Source organism: Perca flavescens, chromosome 12 (genome assembly GCF_004354835.1).
Source record: "Perca flavescens isolate YP-PL-M2 chromosome 12, PFLA_1.0, whole genome shotgun sequence".
Lineage (NCBI taxonomy): Eukaryota > Metazoa > Chordata > Actinopteri > Perciformes > Percidae > Perca > Perca flavescens.
Genome location: NC_041342.1, coordinates 17,232,062 through 17,253,213, shown reverse-complemented (window position 1 = coordinate 17,253,213; position 21,152 = coordinate 17,232,062). Strand labels below are relative to the sequence as shown.

General features: G+C 40.2%; 1 protein-coding gene across 1 annotated transcript in view; it reads left to right on the top strand.

The window, feature by feature from the left end:
• Window positions 1-21,152, top strand: part of egfra (epidermal growth factor receptor a (erythroblastic leukemia viral (v-erb-b) oncogene homolog, avian)) — a 43,845-nt gene that overhangs the window by 7,908 nt on the left and 14,785 nt on the right. Inside the window, exons 2-13 of the mRNA XM_028592708.1 lie at window positions 14,402-14,553; window positions 15,541-15,727; window positions 15,872-16,003; window positions 16,140-16,208; window positions 16,984-17,102; window positions 17,489-17,630; window positions 18,106-18,222; window positions 19,581-19,707; window positions 19,833-19,906; window positions 19,994-20,081; window positions 20,239-20,438; window positions 20,614-20,746. Coding sequence (XP_028448509.1) covers window positions 14,402-14,553; window positions 15,541-15,727; window positions 15,872-16,003; window positions 16,140-16,208; window positions 16,984-17,102; window positions 17,489-17,630; window positions 18,106-18,222; window positions 19,581-19,707; window positions 19,833-19,906; window positions 19,994-20,081; window positions 20,239-20,438; window positions 20,614-20,746 — 1,540 coding nt within the window. The remainder of the gene's footprint in view (window positions 1-14,401; window positions 14,554-15,540; window positions 15,728-15,871; window positions 16,004-16,139; window positions 16,209-16,983; window positions 17,103-17,488; window positions 17,631-18,105; window positions 18,223-19,580; window positions 19,708-19,832; window positions 19,907-19,993; window positions 20,082-20,238; window positions 20,439-20,613; window positions 20,747-21,152) is intronic.

Genomic DNA, 21,152 nt, shown 5'->3' with positions numbered 1-21,152 from the left:
AACAAAAATTTGTATAAATAACACAAGCTGAAAATCCATCAACACAAGATTAAACTTGTCTTTGTCTTATGTTATAGTACGTTAAATATCCTTAGATTTGTGACTGTTGGTCAGAAAATGGCAACCAAACAATCAAGAAGTCAAGGAAAGAGTCTGCAGATTAATTGATTAGTTAGTTTAGAACTTAAATGCGTAGTATATTAAGCATCCTCATAGAAACATTGATGCATTCCCTCATTTAATTTTTTTATCTTTACTGTATGTTTATAGTATGTACACCTGTAAACAAGTTTTAGGTCACAGTGGACTGTTAACCTCAGACAAATAGTAAATGAACACAAATGGTTGACTTAGTTTTAGCTCAATGTAGGGGTGAAAATAATGTTCTCTTTTGGTTTGGCTGGTGGGTAGATGTTTGCCAACGCACACACTTTATACCTGTTGCAGCAACTGAAACATTTCTAACCAAATTATTTCTGCTGTGAATGAATTACTTGTTTTTCATGTGTTTGACAAAGCAGTTTTTAAATGTGTCGTGTCAGGCTGGAACTGCTGAAACCGTAAGTCAGCTCTAATAGTGAAAGTAAAGATGGAAAGTGGGCACCAAACATGTTTCCATCCTGGAGGCTTTCAGCTTGGATGAAAACCATCGCTCTGACGGCGCTCAAGACATTTGCAACTCAGTTCAGGTCAGAAAACAGCCATAGTCTGGGGCCTTTTTCCCTTGCAGATAAATAAGGTTGTGTATTTGTATTCAGTACTGGCCTGTATGAATCTCCGTGTCACAATGCAAATGTAAGAGATGTCAAAGAGATGGACGGGTGTGGTGCACGGTTTAAAGGAAGAATTGCCACAAAAGGGAGCAAAACAGGAAAGTCGAGGATACACAAACAAACCCATCAGAGGGACAGGGTGAGATCTTTGACTTTTGTATTCGTTCCCTCCCTTAATCACTCATCCAAAAGGCCTCAGTCTGTTCTTTCTAGTTGGTGTTGCTTCACTTTGGCATTCAAATTGGAGATGAAAGTCTCTCCGCATTATACCATAGACCTTCTGTAGGTGTGGCATCTTCTCTAATGACCTAAGGGTCATTCTGAAGAGCAATATTTTAAACAGTCATTGCCCAAAGGAGGAATCCCCTACAGGGAAGGGAACAATAGCTTCACAAACATATCTCCATCTCAGAATATTTCTGAAGAAAGCATTGGTTGAAGGGTGGTGCCAAATCTCTGAAACATGCTTCCCTAACAGCATTTAGCCTCTTCCTGTGTGGGCCATTAGCCTAGTAAACTAAATGGTGCATTTTAAGCTGTGACTCACTGTTAGTGGCTTGGACCTTGTGGAATGTTATGGTAAATTTATCCAATTTTTGTAAATGAAATCCTGCATTTGTCAAAAGCAATTGGGATGGAGATCCAGGATGTTTTAATTTGTAATCCTTTTTGCAATGTAAATAATGGTGTGAGGAGGGGGGTTCCTCCCTCACATCCTGATTAAAAGGATGTATGAGCTCTTTAACAGCTTTAACCTGAAGGGTTAAGCTATTTTCGATTATTTTGAATTGGCTCTGGTCTGGTCTATTGATTAAATGTTTACCTTTCCCACGCTTATACCTGTAAACAATGAAAACAGTGTGACTGACATTGACGTAAAATTGTTTTAGTTGACTTGAATTTACTGCAGCTGAGTAGCTACTTCACTCAGGGTTAAGGGTGAATATCTTCACATCAAAAACGATCTAGTTCATTGATTACATTCATAATTCTATATATGCCATTCAAGGTAACCCTGAGCAGGCTTAGTTTTGAGCGCTTGACTACTTATGTTGTAGTAGTAGTAGTAGTAGTAGTAGTAGTAGTAGTAGTAGTTTCTCCAGTGTTATTAAGGCATTACATGCTTCATTGCAAGGGTGTGGTAGAGTGTCAATCAAGACCTACTGTACAGTATGTGACTTTCCAGTATTGAAAATATAGTAGGATTAAACTAATACTTAGTTTAATAGAAGGTTTTTGCCTTGTTTAGGGTTTGTGGACTCTGCCCTATACGGTTTCCTCTGCAAGGAAAATACAAACAAGTGCAGTGATGGTATAACCTTTTATCTTGCTTTGAGGGACACTTGAATGCCAGCATTAAGAGAAGAATGGCTTGTTAACTTGCTGATTGGATTTGCACTGTACGTGCCTAGGAAAATAGGAAATTTGCTTTACAGAACATCTACAGACATGTACTTGTTAACTGATACCTGTATTGCCTCCAGGTTTTGTCTAGTCTAGACCCCCCGGTCACATCTTTGAATGGGCCTGGTATTGACAAGTTGCAGAGTGCAAAGCTTGAATTCTCAACTTACAGTGTGCCTATTGTGGGAAGCTCCCCTAGGCTTCCTAACAGGAGTGTCTCCTATAGGAAATGTTAATATGGCTGAAAATTAGCCAATATACATAGTGGGTGGGTGGCCAAATAAGATAATGAGACAACACGCATGACAGAAAAAAAGGAAAGTGCATGAGACAAATCAGCTCTCATCCAGCCCTGTGGCTCATGTGTAGACCGAACTTGAATGAATGTCTCCTTCCCAGCAGAAACCCCAAGTCTTTGGACAAAGGGTTCTTTATTCAGGACTTTGTTGTCTTCTTTGACACTGGCTTATCTGTCTTCCTTGACCTTAACTTGCCATGTAGACATGACTTTACAGCCCTGTGTCAACAGTGATGAGAAAGGCATCCCTGTATGCTAAAAGTTATGAAGGCTGCAAGGGTAAGATAATCATTTAGCATCTAATCCTAGACACAAATTCTACAAACAAAGTCTACAGCATTGCTAGCTGATCTGTGAGGCTGTACTTAGGAATAGCAGTTCCTGGAGTTAAATGCTAACTTCAACATTCTAAAATGCTCTCAATGACAATGCTAACATGCTAGCAGGTATAATGTTTACCATGTTCATCTTAATTTAGCATGCTAGCAAGCTGACATTTGCTAATTAGCACTAAACCCAAAGTACAGCTAAGGCTGATGGGGATGTCGTTAATTTTGTGGGTATGTGGTCATGAACTAAAGTATTTGACTCATTTGAACTGATGATGGCATTTAATGAAATCTTAAGGATTCCTAAAGTTATCACAATTCATCTTGAGGGGAGTGTTAATGTCTTCACCAAATTGCATGGCAATCTATGCAATAGTTTGTAGAGACATTTAACACAAAATCATCTCATGGTAGCACTAGTGGAAAAGTCAGGGAATGACCAAAGTCAGTAGGATTTACCCCCTGGGAACCATCAATATCTGTGGAGAATTGAATTCCAAACTAACCAGATAGAAATATTTCAATGTGTAAGTAAACCGTTTGTTCTAAGTCATTAGGATTCATGTTATCTGCAGCAATTCTCTGTTGCAATGAATCCAATAGTTGTTGAGATATTTCAATCTGGACTAAAGTGGTGGACCAACCAACCAGCCGACGGACATTGCCATCTCTAGAGCCATGGCGCTAGTTTGGCTAAAAAAGTACTCTATAAATGCTTGATTAGATATTTTCTACATGTCAAAGGTTTGTCTCTTCAAGAACTCATCAACAAAAAGGACCAACAAATAATCTCCTTATAGACCAGTGTAGTAATTCTGGCAAGCAAATAACAGATGTCCCTCCTCATGACATAGCTGTCTGAATTACGACAACAATGATAGGGCTGCTGGCAGTGTATTGTGGCAGGGTGTGTTAGAAAAGGAAAAGAAGATGTCAGCCCTTCTCTCGCCATGGTTCCAGTATTTTACAAGCCAACATCACCTCTGAGGGATTTCATCAGCATTGTAAAACATATTTCATCCAAGTCATTTATAGACAAGATGACAGCATTGTTCATAATATTGTAGCGGTGGCAAGGCTCAGCTACAGAGTTGATCTGTGATTTGTTTAACTCCCGGAGCACTAAAACATAATGTGCTTTAAACACAACACGCTTTCCGTAGTACCTTTTCTAATTGCCTAGTAAGTTTCAACTACCCACATGCTTCGCTGAGCTCAGAATTAATTTCCTGGTGGGACTTTGAGCTGAACATCTTCATTACCACATGTTTTCATAATTAAAGCCAGAGGCCTGTAAAGAGAAGGAATTCTGCTTTCTTCACCTGCAATGTTTCCCTCCTTAGAAAAAGGTGGAACTGACCCTTTTATGGCCTTATTGCCCGCTAAACCATTAGTGAAGGCCATATATTATAAGTATATTCCCATGCATTGCATCATATTACAGCCCCATGACACTTAAAGCATAATTGATAAATGGTTATTATATGCTGCTCTCCTTTCATTTTCATAACAAGCCACTTCAGCTTGATAGCTTTGTGGCTAGGTGGAGAATGGGTTCCCTGGTAGAAATACCCTGGAGTGCATAGTTGGACTAGTGCCAGGCAGTAAGGATTAGCCCTCTGGACCTGCAGTATATCCACCGCATTAACATCCTCTTCCTGAGCTGATTAGAAGGCAATCTGAGATTTTTTAATATGAATGCACTTGTTTAGTTTTTATCCTGGTATTATTTCAATAATCAGGCACCCATACAATTTCCAAGAGATTAAAAATACTCAAGATCTAATTGGGTTTTTGGGTCAAAGGACATGTACAGTAAACAACCCACGGAACTTGATTTCATTAAACAGTCAAGCAGAGAGTATTTGAAATATGCATGTTAGACTGACTGACTGACTGGAAAATTGCCTTTTCCTTTTCTTCTTTCTTTTTTCTGGCTTGGTAAGTCAGCATTTTGTGTACTTTTTAAGCGCTAATGTTTAATGCTTCCAAGAAAGTCATCTGAAGTGTCCAAGATTTATTCTGGGTTATAAATGCTTGGCATCTGTTGGTCGATCGAAAAACATCCGAAATGAGAACCAGGATTTGTAGCTGAACTTGCCAACTACTATTTACTATTTCTGTCTCAACGTGTTTGTAATAGTTGTATGGTGAAATTTAAACCCAAATATCTCACCCCAAATAAAGGTAGTTATTCCATTAAAGTTGTTAGTACTTTTTGTCTACTATTTAACTAGTAACTGGACAATGTTCCTCATTTTTCTCTTGGTTGGACATTGGATAACGGTGGATAATGTTGGAAGACACACACACACACACACACACACACACACACAGACACACACACACACAGAGACACACACACAGACAGACAGACACATTGGCTGTCAGTGTCTCTCTGTCCTCCGTGTCATGTTGTAAACTCAGATGGACTCTGATTGGCTGTGAGTGTCTCTCTCTAAGATCTGACAAGGCCCGCTCTCGTCCCTTGGAGCACTGTGCGCCGCTGTTTGCCTGGAAAAGGAAAAGGCAGCGGTGTTGTGTCGGCGGATGCTAAATATGTCTTTTAGCTGTGTAAATATCTAACGTTCGCAAAAGATGATATTAATAAATTATTCAAATATAACTTTTCATCCATCCACACACACGCACACACACACACAGACACACACACACACAGACTCACACAGATACACACGCACGCACACACACACACACACACACACACACACACAAAAACACACACACAGTCATGCACACACAGACACACACAGACACAGATACACACACAAAAACACACACACAGACACACACACACACACACACAGACGTTCACTACATGTTTAAACGAGGCCACGCCCCTTTAGGAGACAGGAAGTGTGTATGTTTCATAACGTTGGCTCTCCTTGAAATGCACTTTTCTTAGTATAGAGGATCTTTGGTTACGGTTGTGCTTTTATAACTCAATGGACTTCATGTGTAACGTTAAACAGCCAATCACACACAGCATTAGATCTTGGTAGAAGCATGCTGCATGCTGATTAGCTCGCTGACGCTGATTAGATTTACTCCTTAAACTGGGTATTGAACGATGAGGCATTTTGTGTGTGTGTGTGTGCGCGCACTTTAATTTATAACTAAAACATCATGTTTCATAAACTCTTCACGTTTTTGTTGTATGAAAAGAAAGTACAAGTACCTCCAAAGTCAACTTAAGTCTTGAGTTAATCCCAGATGTAGTTGGTTCACTCCCACAGTTGTTTAAAAGTCAGAAATATGAAGTTATAAAAAAGATGATAAAGTTTGAGCAGGAAGTGGATTATCAACGATTCCTGTTTTTATTTCTGAACGTGCAGACTGTTCTCCCTGTTTCCTTTCATCCATCAGCTGATTAGCTCTACAGCCATTCATCACACACACACACACACACACACACACACACACACACACACACACACACACACATACGGAAAGGTTTTGTATCCTGGCTCATACACCGATTGGCCAGGGTCCTTCAGCAATGTAGCTGATAGTGAGAAAAAGGGTCTAGCCTGCCAAGCCTGATGCCTTTGATGACTGATGCAAAGCAGCCAGGCCTTACTGTAGGTTGTGCAAAAGCCCCTCTGTGTCTCTGTACTGAGGGGGCGGCCTTGAAACAACCGCCCTCCTCAGTCATAATCATCTTAAACAAGCTAAAGCATTGTTTCGGAGCTTTGTTAACCACGTGTGATGTGCTTTTTTTGTGTCATGAACAGGATGAGGACCCGCACGTTAACAATGGATGAAATCTGAGCCGTAGGCTTGTGGGAGAGGTGTTTGATGGAAAAAACTAGCACCATTTTCTGTCAGTCGTTGCAGTTCACACTATTTTAGTGTTGATAGAATTGTTTTGAAAATACTCTGAAGATTATAACTGAGCACTCTGGGGCCCCAAGTACTTGGCAGCAGCAACCCGTTGCATTTCAAACATTTCAGTTTGATGTGTCATCAGGAAGACGTAGCTAAATTCTTACAAGCTTTCCTGGGCAAATTAAATTGGTCATGCTTTTGGTGAGTACAACGCAACATGTAACAAAATACCCTTTTAGAGTGTTAAAAAGTATGAGAGCTCCTCTGCTGTCCATACGAATTCCCCAAGCTCTGTTTGTCCCTGACTTTTGCCCTTTGCCAGTGTGAATGAGGAAGAAACTACTCATCAGTGGATTTAAGGGCTTGCTGATGTGAAAACCAGAGGTTGAAATGGTGAGTAAGGGCTGAGCAACAGAGTAAAGCTTACTAATGCAAACCCCAGGGCTTTTGTAGAATATTCCTTTTATGGGTTCTCTATGTGAAGACTCCAGCGGGGCAGTTGAGACATGACTAAGGCAGTAACAGAGTTGTTGGCAGGCAATGCTGCAAAACAGCGGTTGGAACTACACTGAAACCAATCTGTCAGCAATTGGGCTAAAAATAAGAAACCCTTAAGCAGAAAGGCTGCCTCAAGGAGTCTCTATCTCCTTTTGTTTAGATGAAGTGAGAAGTCCAGAGAGTGAGAGTTATCTGTCCTCTCTGTCAATGTGCTTCAATATGGGTCTGCTGCTCTGCACTGGGAATGCTTAAACCAACAGGGGATTCCCGAATCACAGCTGCTTTCTCCTGCTGGAATCATGTGTGAAATGTGTGGGTTTCTTCGCTTGTGGTTGTTGTTTTTCTTTTTCTCTTCCTCCACTCTTCTTTTCCAGGCATGGCTTAGTGACAGTCTGTGGAAGGGGTGGAAGGGGGGGGGACATTTAGCAGTGAGTTAGCAGCAGTGCGCTCGCCGCCCACTCCCTCTCCAGTCTTCCTCCAGTGCTTCCTGTGGGATTGAAGAGGAGTATGGTTTTAACAGGGAAGGAGAAAGAGGAAAAAAGAGGGGAGGTGGGGGGTTGTCTTGGCTAGCATGGGTTTCAATAGGGAGAATGTCTGGATGTTAAAGAGGAAGTGGGTTGAATGTTGGAACATTTCAGGAGAATGGTGGGTGCATTATTGGAATTTAAATGGGACTGGGGCTAACAGAGGTTGTGTGAGTTTTGGGTAACAGGAGTGGAATTGTTTGGTGCCTTTTAAGGACTAATGGGCATGTGGGATAGGGCTGCACGATATGAAAAAAATCTAAATCACGATTAATTGCACATTTTACCTCGATAATGATAAATGAATGATGATTACATTTTTTTTTGTCCTCATAGTTCATTGGCAAGGTTTGTACTGTAAATAGGCTCAAATATCAAAAGTGCTCATTTTTGTGATTTTGAAATAATTGAAGGAACACACAAAGCGGGAACTATTATGGCTATTTATTGAAAATGTATAACATTGAAATGAAAACACACATTGTTTGAAATGAAAATTATTGTCATGGGAAAAATACAGTGATAACAGCTTCAGAATTTCGATGTCGATAACATTTTCGATTAATCATCCAGCACTAATGTGGGAGAATTGTCTGACTAATGATATGTATTGCTTGATTATTTGGGCCATCATGTTGGGCCCCTCCTATATCGGTCACAGCTGAAGAGTAATAGTAGTGCAGCTGTGTTTAACTAACTCCCAATAAATCCTTTTATTGCCTTTTTCAATGCATCTTGATTCATGGTTTATTTATCTCTTCAGTCTTGGAAATCACAATTGGGTAATGAATGCATCATTGATTATTGAGATAAATGTGCAGTGTGTGGATTATTCACAGCAGTAGCTCAAATGATAACCAGCATGAATGCAATGAAATCTCTTCTTGTAAGTCAGTAACTACATAATAAATGCATATGTTTCTAAATAAAAGGGTTGGCACACTGAAATTATACAAACACATTTTCTTATTTACCTCTGGTGGTATGTAGTTTTGCTTCTTTTTTTTTTTTTTAACAGGTTTTGATATATGTGTCTCTTGAGATTTCTGCCTCCACACCCAATACAATGGAGGTGAATGGAATTTTGTTTGTGGGGCTCACAACTTTGAAAAAAAAACACAGCATTGATATATTACCATGAATCTTTACCCCATGTAGACCTATATTATTTATATGCTCTATATTCATTTAAACCCAATAATTTAAGAAGGAAATTGCTCTAAAGGTCTTGATTCTGGCTTTTAAAATGAGGCATTATACTGGACTAATTTATATGATTTAAAGTCTTAGAAATGCTGTATGCAGGAGTGTGAGTATACTGTATTCCTGTGTTTGTGCAGAACCTAAATCCACGGTTTCCTCACACTGAGGTGGAGAGTAAACATTATGATGGGCCCAGCAACAGGGACCTGGAGTGTCTCACTGACTGGTAGAGAGTGTTCTTCTGGAGCTGAGAGTAAACATTAGCCTTGTTGATCTTTATTTGGTCACTTTGCTGAGCTCTTAACAGACCAAACTTCACTGACTGAGCTCAAAGTCAGGCAGGGCCAGTGAGCATGGTCGCAGGGCTTGAACTGTTTAGAGGACTTGTGACGTATTCACTGGGATGCTCATTTGCTGGTGTTCTACAGCTGGCCGCTCCACTGTTTTGTCCCCTTTGTTAGCCTTCAGGGAAAGGTCAGCCACGTTCATACATCAAGTGTGAGGCTTTAACACCCCCTTTTACACAGTTTGACCCACAGCCAGCTGCTGTGTCCCACATCTATATCTTGTTTAGCTAAACCACAAACCACTCCTGACACTTTTTCTCAGTTTCTCTCTGTTTGTTTTACTTTTCATCAGTTCTCTTTCCCCAATAGTACATGAAGTTAGGTTCAGATTGTCCTCCTACCCTGGAGACAACAATCAGCAACCATCTGGTTCAGCATCGCAGGGTAGCTGCCTGGAACTGACCCTGTGCAAAGATCAGCTTCCTGTGATGTCAAAGGGACTTGTGTTGCTGCATTCACTGGGGATAGGGAGGGAAAGTGGGGGGGGGGGGGATATCCTCTCATCCTTACTGGCCCCTTTTTGTCTTTTTCTGAGGCCCCAAGATGTTTTCTCTAAGGGATTGATGCATCTCCCACGCAAAGGAAGATTGCGTTTCCTCCTGTACAGAGAGCAGGATATCGGGAATTTAAAAAAGTATGTTTATAGGAATATAGTACACAGAACACCAAATAATGCACTTAATGACTTGTGCTGCTGGTTTTACCTATTATAGTATTTGATCCCTCATCTCCTCCTGAATCGTAGCCAGAAAGCAGAAAATATAAGAGGAGGAATATGAGCTAAAAACAAGAAAAAATCAAGGAAGTGGACCTCCTCCACCCCCCCACCCCTTTTCATTCACTGATAGTAGGCTTTGAGAGATTTATACTTTCCTGAAATCGGGAGGTCTGGAAATCTGAGTCAATGCAACCCCCATTGAGCCCCGACTTTAAAATGAGGCCAAAAAAAGCAGAATGTGTAACGTCCTCTTACCATACGTGCAGAGACATATGAGAGGGTTAACCATAATTCACCTCTAAATAAGGGAATTAATCTTGGCATTGATTTGTTATCAGCGGAGGAACACTGCAGATTGAGTTACATAAGATACTTTGGCATAATGCCTTTGACTTGGAGAGAGAAATAAACAAGTCATCTCAGTTAGCATCGTTACTTCCCTTTTATCATGTATATGTTTTCAGATAACGTAATTATCAGACTCTGGACACGGCGTAATTGAATTGCAGGTAGTGAATGAGAGGAAGAGAACGCGGCAGGGCCATTTCTGTTCTGTAGAAAGGTATAAAGCATGATGATTTACATGTATAAATCTGTCAAATACGTTTTTTGAGCTTTAAAGTTGAAAGAAAAGGTTTACATCTTAAAGTTTTTAAAGTTTTAAAGTTAATAAAAGAAATGGACATAATAACTCAAACACCTGTAGCCTGTATGCAATCTAATAACCCTTCAGTAAATGCTACCTTTGGAAAGCTTTTAAAGGAGAAGTTTGACATATGGGAAGTAGAAGGGCACTCGGAGGTCCGTGCTGACCTCCGCCAAGGCATGCCCTATGTCACAATGTCATTGCTGTGTGAATGTTTAAGAAAGTGAAGAATAATTTCTGCCCCGTGTTTTGATCCACTCCAACATTGAATGGGTTCTTCCTTTGCCCATGCTCCACCCTTCCACCAAGTTTAATGAAAATCGGGCCTGTAGATATTCCCTAATCCTTCTGACAAACAAACCAACCAACCAACCAACCAACAAACGGACAAACCGAACTGAAAACATAACGTCCTTGGTGTGGTAATAACTGCAATTCACTGTTTTGCAGGGGATTATATACCGGACAGAGGCAGGCTTGTTGTTTCCCCGTTTCCTGCCCTTGTGCTAAGCTAAGCTAATCACCTGCTCGCAGTAGCTTCACATTTACCGTACAGATGTGACAGAAGTACCGATCTTCTCATCTAACTCTCTGTCCGAAAGCAAATAAGCATTTACCCAAGTGTCGAACAATTCCTTTTAAGTTTAAATTGTGTCGCGAGACATTGTCAGAGAGACGTTGATTCAACACAAACGTCAGCTTTTTCTTAGGTTTTTATTTTTGTGATAATTTTGTATTGGATGACCGTATATTGTAAGCTTTTATTGTGATTGCATGGGTTACATGCAATTTTTACTCTTAAAGTAAAGGTTAAACAAACTTTTTCATTATATGGTAAGATTTGAGTAATTACTCCTCAATTTCCAGCTTTTGGAGAGAAATACAGGTGGTTGAAACACAGATTTGACCTACATTCTCTGTACAACCGTAGCATGTGAAGTCTCAATTTCAATGTGAGTTTCAGTGAGTGTGGACTTGCAGAATGAGCTGATTATCTCACATAATTAGCTCAGCCAGTCACTTTTTCTGTAGTCGCGCAGATCCTATAGCCTCAAGAAACAAATATCTACCCACACACCCTTGACTTCCAACACTAGTCCCCAAGTAAACAATCAAAAGAGTGATATGCAACTGCACATTTCAACAAGCTTAGATGACTAATGATTGGGTTTATCAAGTCTTTTGTCTGGCTCTGGCTGGGTGCTGATCAACGCAGCACAATCCAGGGAATATTATGTACTCCTCACAGTGTTGCACACATGCCTGTACACACACCCACACATACACATGCATACAGCACTAAAGCAGAGATACACCAGACCCGCCACTCCTTCCTCGTAGTGCAACCTCCTGGACATTTATGACGACAATTCAGCTGGAGGAAGTTAAGCAATCGCTAATTAGTCTTTGTCACCGTATCGGTTACGTCACTGCAGGCCTCACCCTTAGATTTAAGCAAATTGCAGACAGTCAGCTGTGTTTCTAGGGAATTTGTTGAGTCAGATTGAATCGGGTGTTATGGAAAAATAGGGTTCTTAATTTTCAACCTAATATTTTTTTTTTGCAAGTTGTGCAACCTTTCATGACACATCTAATTCGGAGGCTGTATACAAGAGTTGATTTGTAGCAAGCCGTGTTGTTAGAAGGAAATAAAAATCTAGGTAGAACGGTGAAGTCATCTTTTAGTAATAATTTTAATGTAGCTACAGCCTCGCCTTGTTTCTTTCTCATGGATTGCAGCCTGGTTATGAAGTCAGTTTGTGGTTATGTGACATCCGGTCATTTACCACCTGCAAGTGAGTTATGAAATTAACAAGTGGACAGAGGAGAATGTTGTTGTACTGTGGCTGTACTGCTGCTTGCTTGAACAATCAACTGTTTTTTTTCTTCCTTGTGCGCGACACAAATCTGAACCTCTAGTGAAGGAAGTTTGTTGAACCTTTAGTCACCTGCCTCACGCAGCCTTTATTGCTTATCATAAATATTAACTGAACAAAACATTCAGACGGGAAGCAGGCTGGGAGATATCCATATATTTACTGTATATGGTAATAAAACACACTAATTAACCATAATCAGCAGCATACCCTATTAGCAAACTGTCATTCAGGATGGCCAAATCCGGTTGATTAATATTCACAGCTGCACACTCATGACAACCTTTTTGGTTATTACAGTTTGGTTTATCGGTCTGAGTAATAATTAGGGGGCTAATTACATCTCACATGGCTCCTCTAATTAAAACACTCAGCTTGCCTTTGCTACTCTGCCTCTGTTGCCTGGGCGTTAGGCTGCTGGACTGCAGGGTTCATGTCAGGGAGTTCCCTCAGGGACAAATTAATGAGGAGGAAGAAGAGGGAGGGCGGGAGACAGCTGTTTGTGCCTAATTCTCATTGATTCGGTGCACCATCGCTGTTGGTTTGTGTGAATTCAAAACAACAACGTGAGTAAAAGGCACAGTGGAAGGGGAAAATTACAGGATATTGGCTTCAGATACTTGTTTGACTGAGCTGGAAGATGATGTTGTCTCTTTAATTTGGCAAATCCGAAATGCCACAGTGCAATTAAGTCAACTGTCGTGAGGTGTGTTTCAGAATTTGTAGCGCATGTTTTGGCTTTCTTTGCAGTCAAGAGCAGACATGTTGTGGAATGTGACCCAAGAGACATTACACCAGCAGCACCCTCATTTCTAATAAACAGGAGAAATAATCTTTTGTTTTTCTCAACCTATTGCTCAAGTTAACCCATAAATTGAGACTGAAACGTGTGTGTGTGTGTGTGTGTGTGTGTGTGTGTGTGTGTGTGTGTGTGTGTGTGTGTGTGTGTGTGTGTGTGTGTGTGTGTGTGTGTGTGTGTGTGTGTGTGTGTGTGTGTGTGTGTGTGTGTGTGTGTGTGTGTGTGTGTTAGAGGGATGTCACAGCTGACTCCTCAATGCCAGTCAGAACCTGTCTGACCAGCTCAAGGGACTACTGAACAGAGGAAGATGACCTGCTCTTTTAAGACACGCATTCTTTCTTTTAAAAACTGCACTAAGAAAAAAACGCCTCCGGTGTCTTCTGCACTTATCAGTATGACTGCCTTCCTTATCCAAACACTGTATTGCATAAGGCCAGATAGGCTGCATTATCAGCCCACAATTGTAGTCCTGTGGATCTCTCTATCATTGGCGTTGTTGGCATTGGCACTGAAAACTTGAGAATGTTCATGGATCAGCATTTGATGTAAGCCCTAAGTTGTTATTTAATTATGTCACGAACTTGCCCTGAAATCAGATCTGCTTAAACTTGACTGCAGTTTAATTGAAGTGAAGAACATTATCAATTATGAGATTTAGAAAGATCAGTTCCCCCATTAAACGCACTTACAAATCTCATGGAATCTGTGACGCACAAAAATTTCTCTCTGGAGTGACACAATTGGCCTGGAGATGCTGCTCGCAGTGGTTGTTTTAACTAGCCTGCATAGCAGTGGAAAGATTCAGACCTTCGCCAGTATAAATACAGCCAGCTTACTTTGACTCATGAGCCAAAACTGGCTTTTGATTCCTATTGTAACCCAGAACGGTTATTTTCACATGAAAGTTGGCCAGATTATGACTGTGCAGACCAAATTCCCAAACAGAGACACACACAGACAGTCATAAATCGAGCCAGCATGTCACATAAGCAGTGAATGTTTCTGACACTGTGGGCCTCGATTAAATGCTTTTGTGACATTGTAGATGATTTACAACCAGTTCGGCATATTGTGTTTCAAGTAACACTTGAATAAATCTAACCAATTGGAATTTTTTTATTTTGTCTTCCCTGCAGTTTGCCAAGGCATCAGCAATCGTTTAAACCTTCTGGGTTCCAAAGATGACCACTACCTGAACATGGTAAAGACCTACAGCAACTGTACTGTGGTCCTGGAGAACCTGGAGGTCACCTACATGGAGGAGCACCGTGACCTGTCCTTCCTCACGGTAAAGACTGTACTGTTGGCAGTGGAGGCGAAACGTGCACATAACAGATGGGAGAAGATTCCTATCATTTCATGGTGGTCTGAATCCAGTTTGCCAGACATTTTGTCCGGGATCTTTGCAGGCTCTTCATTGCTCTTCTAGCTTCAGTACAGATAATTAACATATGCGGAGAGTGAGTCCGTAGTGACCGATGATTCAGTGTGTTTATGACGCGGTTGTGAACACTGGGAAGATGTGACGAGGGACCACACACAAACACAGAATAACATACAGTCAGCAGATATCATGCAGTAGTTCCGATTGTGAGCAGGGGGGGCATGCTCTTCTCAAAATCCTATTTTCGTCCCCCTCACGTTATCATTTTTAGTTCAATATAATCTCTCTAAATAGTGTCTGCTTACTGTCCAGCTGTCATAATCCAGATGAGAGAAGCTCTGAGTTAATAAAATCTCTGATACTCACATCAAGGTCATCTACGCTCACTGCAATAGGCGTTACAAGTGATAGCAAGTAGGCTACTTTTTGGTCTTTGTTTGAGAAAAAATCCTTTAATTGTATTTGATTTACAGGTGGCATTGAGTTGTTGTGCTATTCCTCTAAAAACATAAAGCAGTAAAGAACTGTGCTTTATTCAGTAAAGATGTAAAAACAGCATAATCTGTCATTATGTATCAGTAGCTTGTTGCACCAGCTGATCATAAGTTTGACAGTAGGTTTAAGATTAAAGTCAACGCCGTCTATCAATGAAACTAAATATTTAGATTTCAAGTAGAGCTAATACATTAATTATACAGTATTTGACATGCATTTCAAATTATTTTGTTATACCACCATTATTATGGATGACCATTTTCTCCATCCATAAATTTATATAAATGCAGGAAATAGCATTCACATAGGTTCAGTTACTGTCCTATTTTCTTTTTGGACTTTGCACGTTACCTATTTCAGTTAACAACCAAGGTTTCTCGTTTTTTTCTTCCACAGTCTATTGAAGAAGTGGGCGGCTATGTGCTGATCGCCCTTAACACAGCATCCAGGATTCCTCTGCAGAACCTGCGCATCATTCGAGGTCATTCGCTCTATGAAGGAGCGTTTGGCCTCGCTGTGCTGACCAATTATGACAAAACTACAGGTCAGGGCACCAATGAGCTTCTTCTGACCAACCTGACAGGTCAGTCCACCTCTCCAGTTCTTCAGTTCTCTGTGAACTGAATTTCTTATAAATTCTAGTATTATTATAAAACTATGAAAAAACTAATTGGTGTGTTGTAAAATGAATTGTGTCATTTTATGAAATTCACGTTTTCTTTTGCAGAAATTCTTAAAGGAGGTGTAAAGTTTGGGACCAACCAGCCATGCAATGTGGAAACAATACAGTGGTATGATATTGTCAACACTGATATCAAACCCAAAATGGTGCTCCCATCGGCTATTAGCCATCCACGTTGTAAGTAAAACATTTCACAGCAGAAGGCAGAGACTGCACAGAATTTCATTAAAGCGATTGATTTTTGTGTTAAAGAATTTCAAGGGTGTGAAGTAAACATTTTACCCTGTTTATTTCTTGTGTTCTACTTTTCCAGGTAAAAGCTGCGACCCAAGCTGCTTCAATGGCTCATGCTGGGCACCTGGTCCTCAAAACTGTCAGACCTGTGAGTTGTCATCCTGTGATAACATTTTTATCATGGAAAAAGAATAAACAAAAACTAGGGCCGCACGATATGAGGAAAATATGCTACATGCGATAACATTGTTGAATATCGCGATAACGTTATTACAATACATAAACAGATATTATAGTGTACTCAGTCCTGCACTTCTGCTGCTTTCAGTATTCTGCTAAAATACAACAAATTGCTTGTTTAATTTAAAACAAACGAAAGGAAATCATTTCCAGCATTTATTGAACATACTGAACATTGAATTTAATATAAAAGGCACCACAAGCAAGACAGTTTCTTTTTAAAAGTGTAGTTTACTACTTTTCTTTTCTTTCATCTAACACAAAATATCTCTGAGTGCATCGCGATATGTAGCAGCCTTTCGCGATTTGTATATTGCGGCAGTTGATGTGTACGATGACGATGAAAAAAACAATATGTTGTGCAGCCCTAACAAAAACTCAATGCTGTATTAAAGCTGAAATCAATATTGTTTTTATTTAATATATTATTGTTAGTGAATAGTTTTCATACTCTACATGTACTATTAAGAAACATTGAGTCTCTTTGTTTTCATATTACTTGTCCTCTCTTAACATTTTCACTGCATACCAACAACAGCAAGGTGAAACTAATTTGCAAACATGCTTCATTGTTTTTGCCATCATTTGAACATGCAAAATAATATGATGTACAGTTTTAATATGGCCTCCAAAAAATACCTGTTACAAGGCATTCTAATGACTTTGTCCTGTACTTTTTCCAGTAACAAAGCTGAACTGTGCACAGCAGTGTTCAAAGAGATGCAAAGGGCCTTCACCCAGCGACTGTTGTAATGAGCATTGTGCTGCAGGCTGCACAGGACCACGGCCCACCGACTGTCTGGTGAGACAAAGAGACAAGATAGAGGACAAGAGTAATGATATGATAAAAGAGCTGGGGGAGAAGACAAGCTTAAACAACAAAAAACATTGAGTGTTTCATGCGTCTGCAATAAATCTGGATCAGAAGCCTTCAACAAAACAAAGCCCTCACTTAGCAGCATCTGTTTTTATGATCAGAAGTATTGTTATTGGTTTCAGTTCCAATTAGATACATAACTGCTGATTAAATGTTTTTATTTGGCAGTGCCTCGAGTATCGGCGTCTGCTCTCTCCCTCTCTGACCAGCTCTGAGGATTAAGCCAAGGCTGTAGAGGAATGCAGTGTTATCATTACTGTGGGGTTCTGTTATGGTCCCAGTGTACTGGATGACTGTTGTTTGTGCTGCAGGCCTGTCGGGACTTCCAGGACAACGGGGTGTGTAAGGACTCCTGCCCGGGCCTCATGCGCTACGACCCCAACCTGCACCAGCTGGTACCCAACCCATTTGGAAAGTACAACTTCGGGGCCACCTGTGTAGACAGCTGCCCACGTAAGAACGGATAAACTTATTCTCAATTATTTTGTATTTTTAGCCAAGATTGTTACTTAACTAGGCTCTAATATATTCATGTTGTCTTGACAGTCAAGAGAAATAAAGTAAAACTAAATAAACATAAGTGTCCAGGTTGTCCTAAAGGGTTGTTACACATTCAGTGGTTACAGTTTGTCTAAAGTTTAATTATAAACTGTAGAAACACAAAAAGAAAATGATTGAGTTTCAGGGCGTGTTAATGCCACAACTGTTCTTTCTCAGTTTAACTTACACAGGTCTGTCCCAGTGTTACACAGTCTGTACTGAAGGTCCGCAGCATAATTATGTACCTATAGTCATACTTTTGGTATGACTCATACAGGTTATCAATGCTTAAAGGCACGTTCAGATTGGTTTTGACGTTAGTCAACCTGTAAATGTTGACTATTACATGATCATGAAGCAAACAGTTTGTATTTTGGAATAATTCCAGATAACTATGTTGTAACTGATCATGGAGCTTGTGTGCGGACGTGCAGTGTTAACACATATGAGGTGGACGAGGGACGAATCAGGAAATGCGCCAAGTGTGATGGACTGTGCCCAAAAGGTAGGCGGTTAAGCTGTCACTGTGCAACCTGGGGACATATTTCTGACTCGTATACACAATGTAGTTTGCAGTGGTCCATTTTATGCTATTCAAACTTCAGCTTCACAAAGCTTTAGAGGCCAATATTATATATATTATATTAATAATATTTACTTTTTAACATTTTGAGAAATTTCCTCATTGACTTTCTTGCTGAGAGTTAGATGAGACGATTTATACCACTCTTATATCTCTGCGTATCCTGACAACCCAGACCCACATCAAGATGTTGGGTCTGGGAACTCACCATTGCCAGGCCTCAATCCAAGGGGCGGGATAAATGGTTGTCTCTCAAATTCCCTCTGCATGCAATAGGATAGCGACGCTAGTTGATAGATTAAACTTTTGCCATATCTGGTCAGCAAAACTCCAAACACATCTTTCTATTTTTAAGAATGAGTTCTGTGCCATTCTTTGTTCTTTTCTAAGAGTAAAGCTTAACTGTGTCGCCATCTTGTTCTCTCGAGTGCCCAAGACAAATTTCTCCTATGGGAGACAATAAAGGCTTATCTTATCTTAACTCCAAGTCTTCTAGAGTCGCGGCCAAAGCCGATTTGAAAGACCGCTGTTCGCCAGCAGCAGCAGCCATAATCCCGCCCACCGATTCTATACACGATGTGATTGGCCCGGCCAGAGTTTGTTTTTTCCAGCTCGCAAGCCATCAGAGAGTTGCTAGACCCCCCTGGCTGCAGATTACATTTGCTGCCGCTAGGGTGCATCTAGATTTCTAGGCTAATCTCTGCGGTAAATATAAAGTTAGCCGGTACAGTCTGCAGTCTGTAATCTTAGCACATAACTCCCTGTAAAACTTTTTTTTTTTTTTTTTTTTACGGATTAAACTAACAAGACATACCATGTTAACTATTGAGCTTTAGAGGTGCTGGTAGGTGGATTTTGTTCCCTTTGGACAAAGCCAAGCTAGGTGTTTCCCACGGTTTCCAGTCTTACATTCAAATCATATGATACATTGTTGCAAATAATCTACTTAATAGTATGTCAAATTGTTAAAGATTAGCTCCACCTTGACCAACTACAACATGCTAATGCTACTTTCATGTTATTGCACCACCAATCCAATATTGTAATACATAATAATATATTACTTTAAGGGAACATACTGCTAGCATAATTATTACTTTTAGTTTTGATGTTTTACATTTAGCTGATAATAATTAGTGTACTGTATTATACTTAACATTGTGGTATTGCAGATTTTAAAATGCCAGGCTCAGTTTGGTTTAGCTTAATACCAAAATTAGAATATGGTCAAAAACTTTAAACCAGTTTCTGTACTGATTTTGTTTTCATATTATTCACAGTGTGTAATGGACTTGGAATAGGAAACCTGACTAACACATTGTCTATCAATGCCACCAACATTGATTCCTTTAAAAACTGCACAAAAATCAATGGTAACATTGCTATCATCAAGACATCAATTTATGGGTAAGTCATGGACATTAACAACATTACAGCCTTCATGCCTGTGTATATCAACCATATCTAATGCTATAGATTCCCAGGTACCTTTACCGATGGCAGATTACATGTACATTCTCTGTTATTTGTAGTGATGACTATACCAAAACACCAAAGATGGATCCTGCCCAGCTTGATGTGTTTAAGACAGTTAAGGAAATTACTGGTAAGACTGCATAAGACCTGAGTAATACATGACACATTCAATGCACACTATAGAGTTTCACAATTAACAATCCATTTGTTGCTTCAGGATACTTGTTGATTCAAACATGGCCAGCGAGCATGAGCTCACTCAGTCCTTTTGAGAATCTGGAGATCATCCGAGGACGAACTAAGCGGTATGTTCCTTGTAAAGACCCCCCATAGATTTACAACCGCTGGATCTCAAGAATTCAATAATTTGTTTTTTAAGAGTTGAGTATTATTCAAGGCTGTCCTAAAATCTTTCTTTTTTTTCTTCTTCCCTTTCTGTTCTACCTTTTTTCTCTTTGATAGTGGTAGCCGGAGCGTGATTATGGCTCATCTTGATATCAACTACTTGGGCCTTCGCTCCCTCAAAGAAATCAGCGATGGAGACGTGGTCATCATTAAGAACCGGAACATGTGCTACGCCAACAATAGCCACTGGAAGGGGCTCTTCAAATCAGAACGCCAAAGTGCTACCATAGAGGAAAATGCTGATGCTGCCACATGTGGTAAATTGAATTTGGTTTCCCACAACAAAGTCAGCCAGATCCTTTTTGTTGTTTTGTGATGTAACTTACTGATTATGCAACGCACAAGCCAGATTTAGAATTAATGACGTCTCATTTCAGAATTAGATGATTATGCGGGGAATATCTCTTCTTGAGATTGTATATTTGTTTTTAGCCCTGCAAAACAACACTTGTGACAGGAAGTGTGCCACGGACAGCTGCTGGGGCCCTGGCCCGGACATGTGTTTTGCCTGCCGTGACCACAGCCGTGATGGGAGCTGCGTTGACTCCTGCAATATCCTGGAGGGGTAAGGGAGGAATCTGGGTTTTAATGCCTTTTTAAGCTCTGAAATGCAGTGTTCCTTATTTTAGACAAGCAAACGGTCTGAACATCAGATCTGTGAGCTCTACAGTTAACTCCTTCAAAGTCTATTTTCATACCACAAGCATTTCCAGACAAGACATTAGACATTGGGGATTTGTTATTAAATCAATTCAACAACCAAATATGATGCAAGGTATTTTGAAGTTAAACCTCGAGTAGATATAAGACAAACATTGAAGCTGAAATGGCACGTTCACTCACATCTGTTTATATTTGCAGATCTCTGTCAAACATTGAATCTCAACATGCTTACAATTTAACTTGTGCTCTCAAAAAAGAGATCAAGAATTTTACTTCACATGTAACTGTTTGAAATGAGGCACACCGGC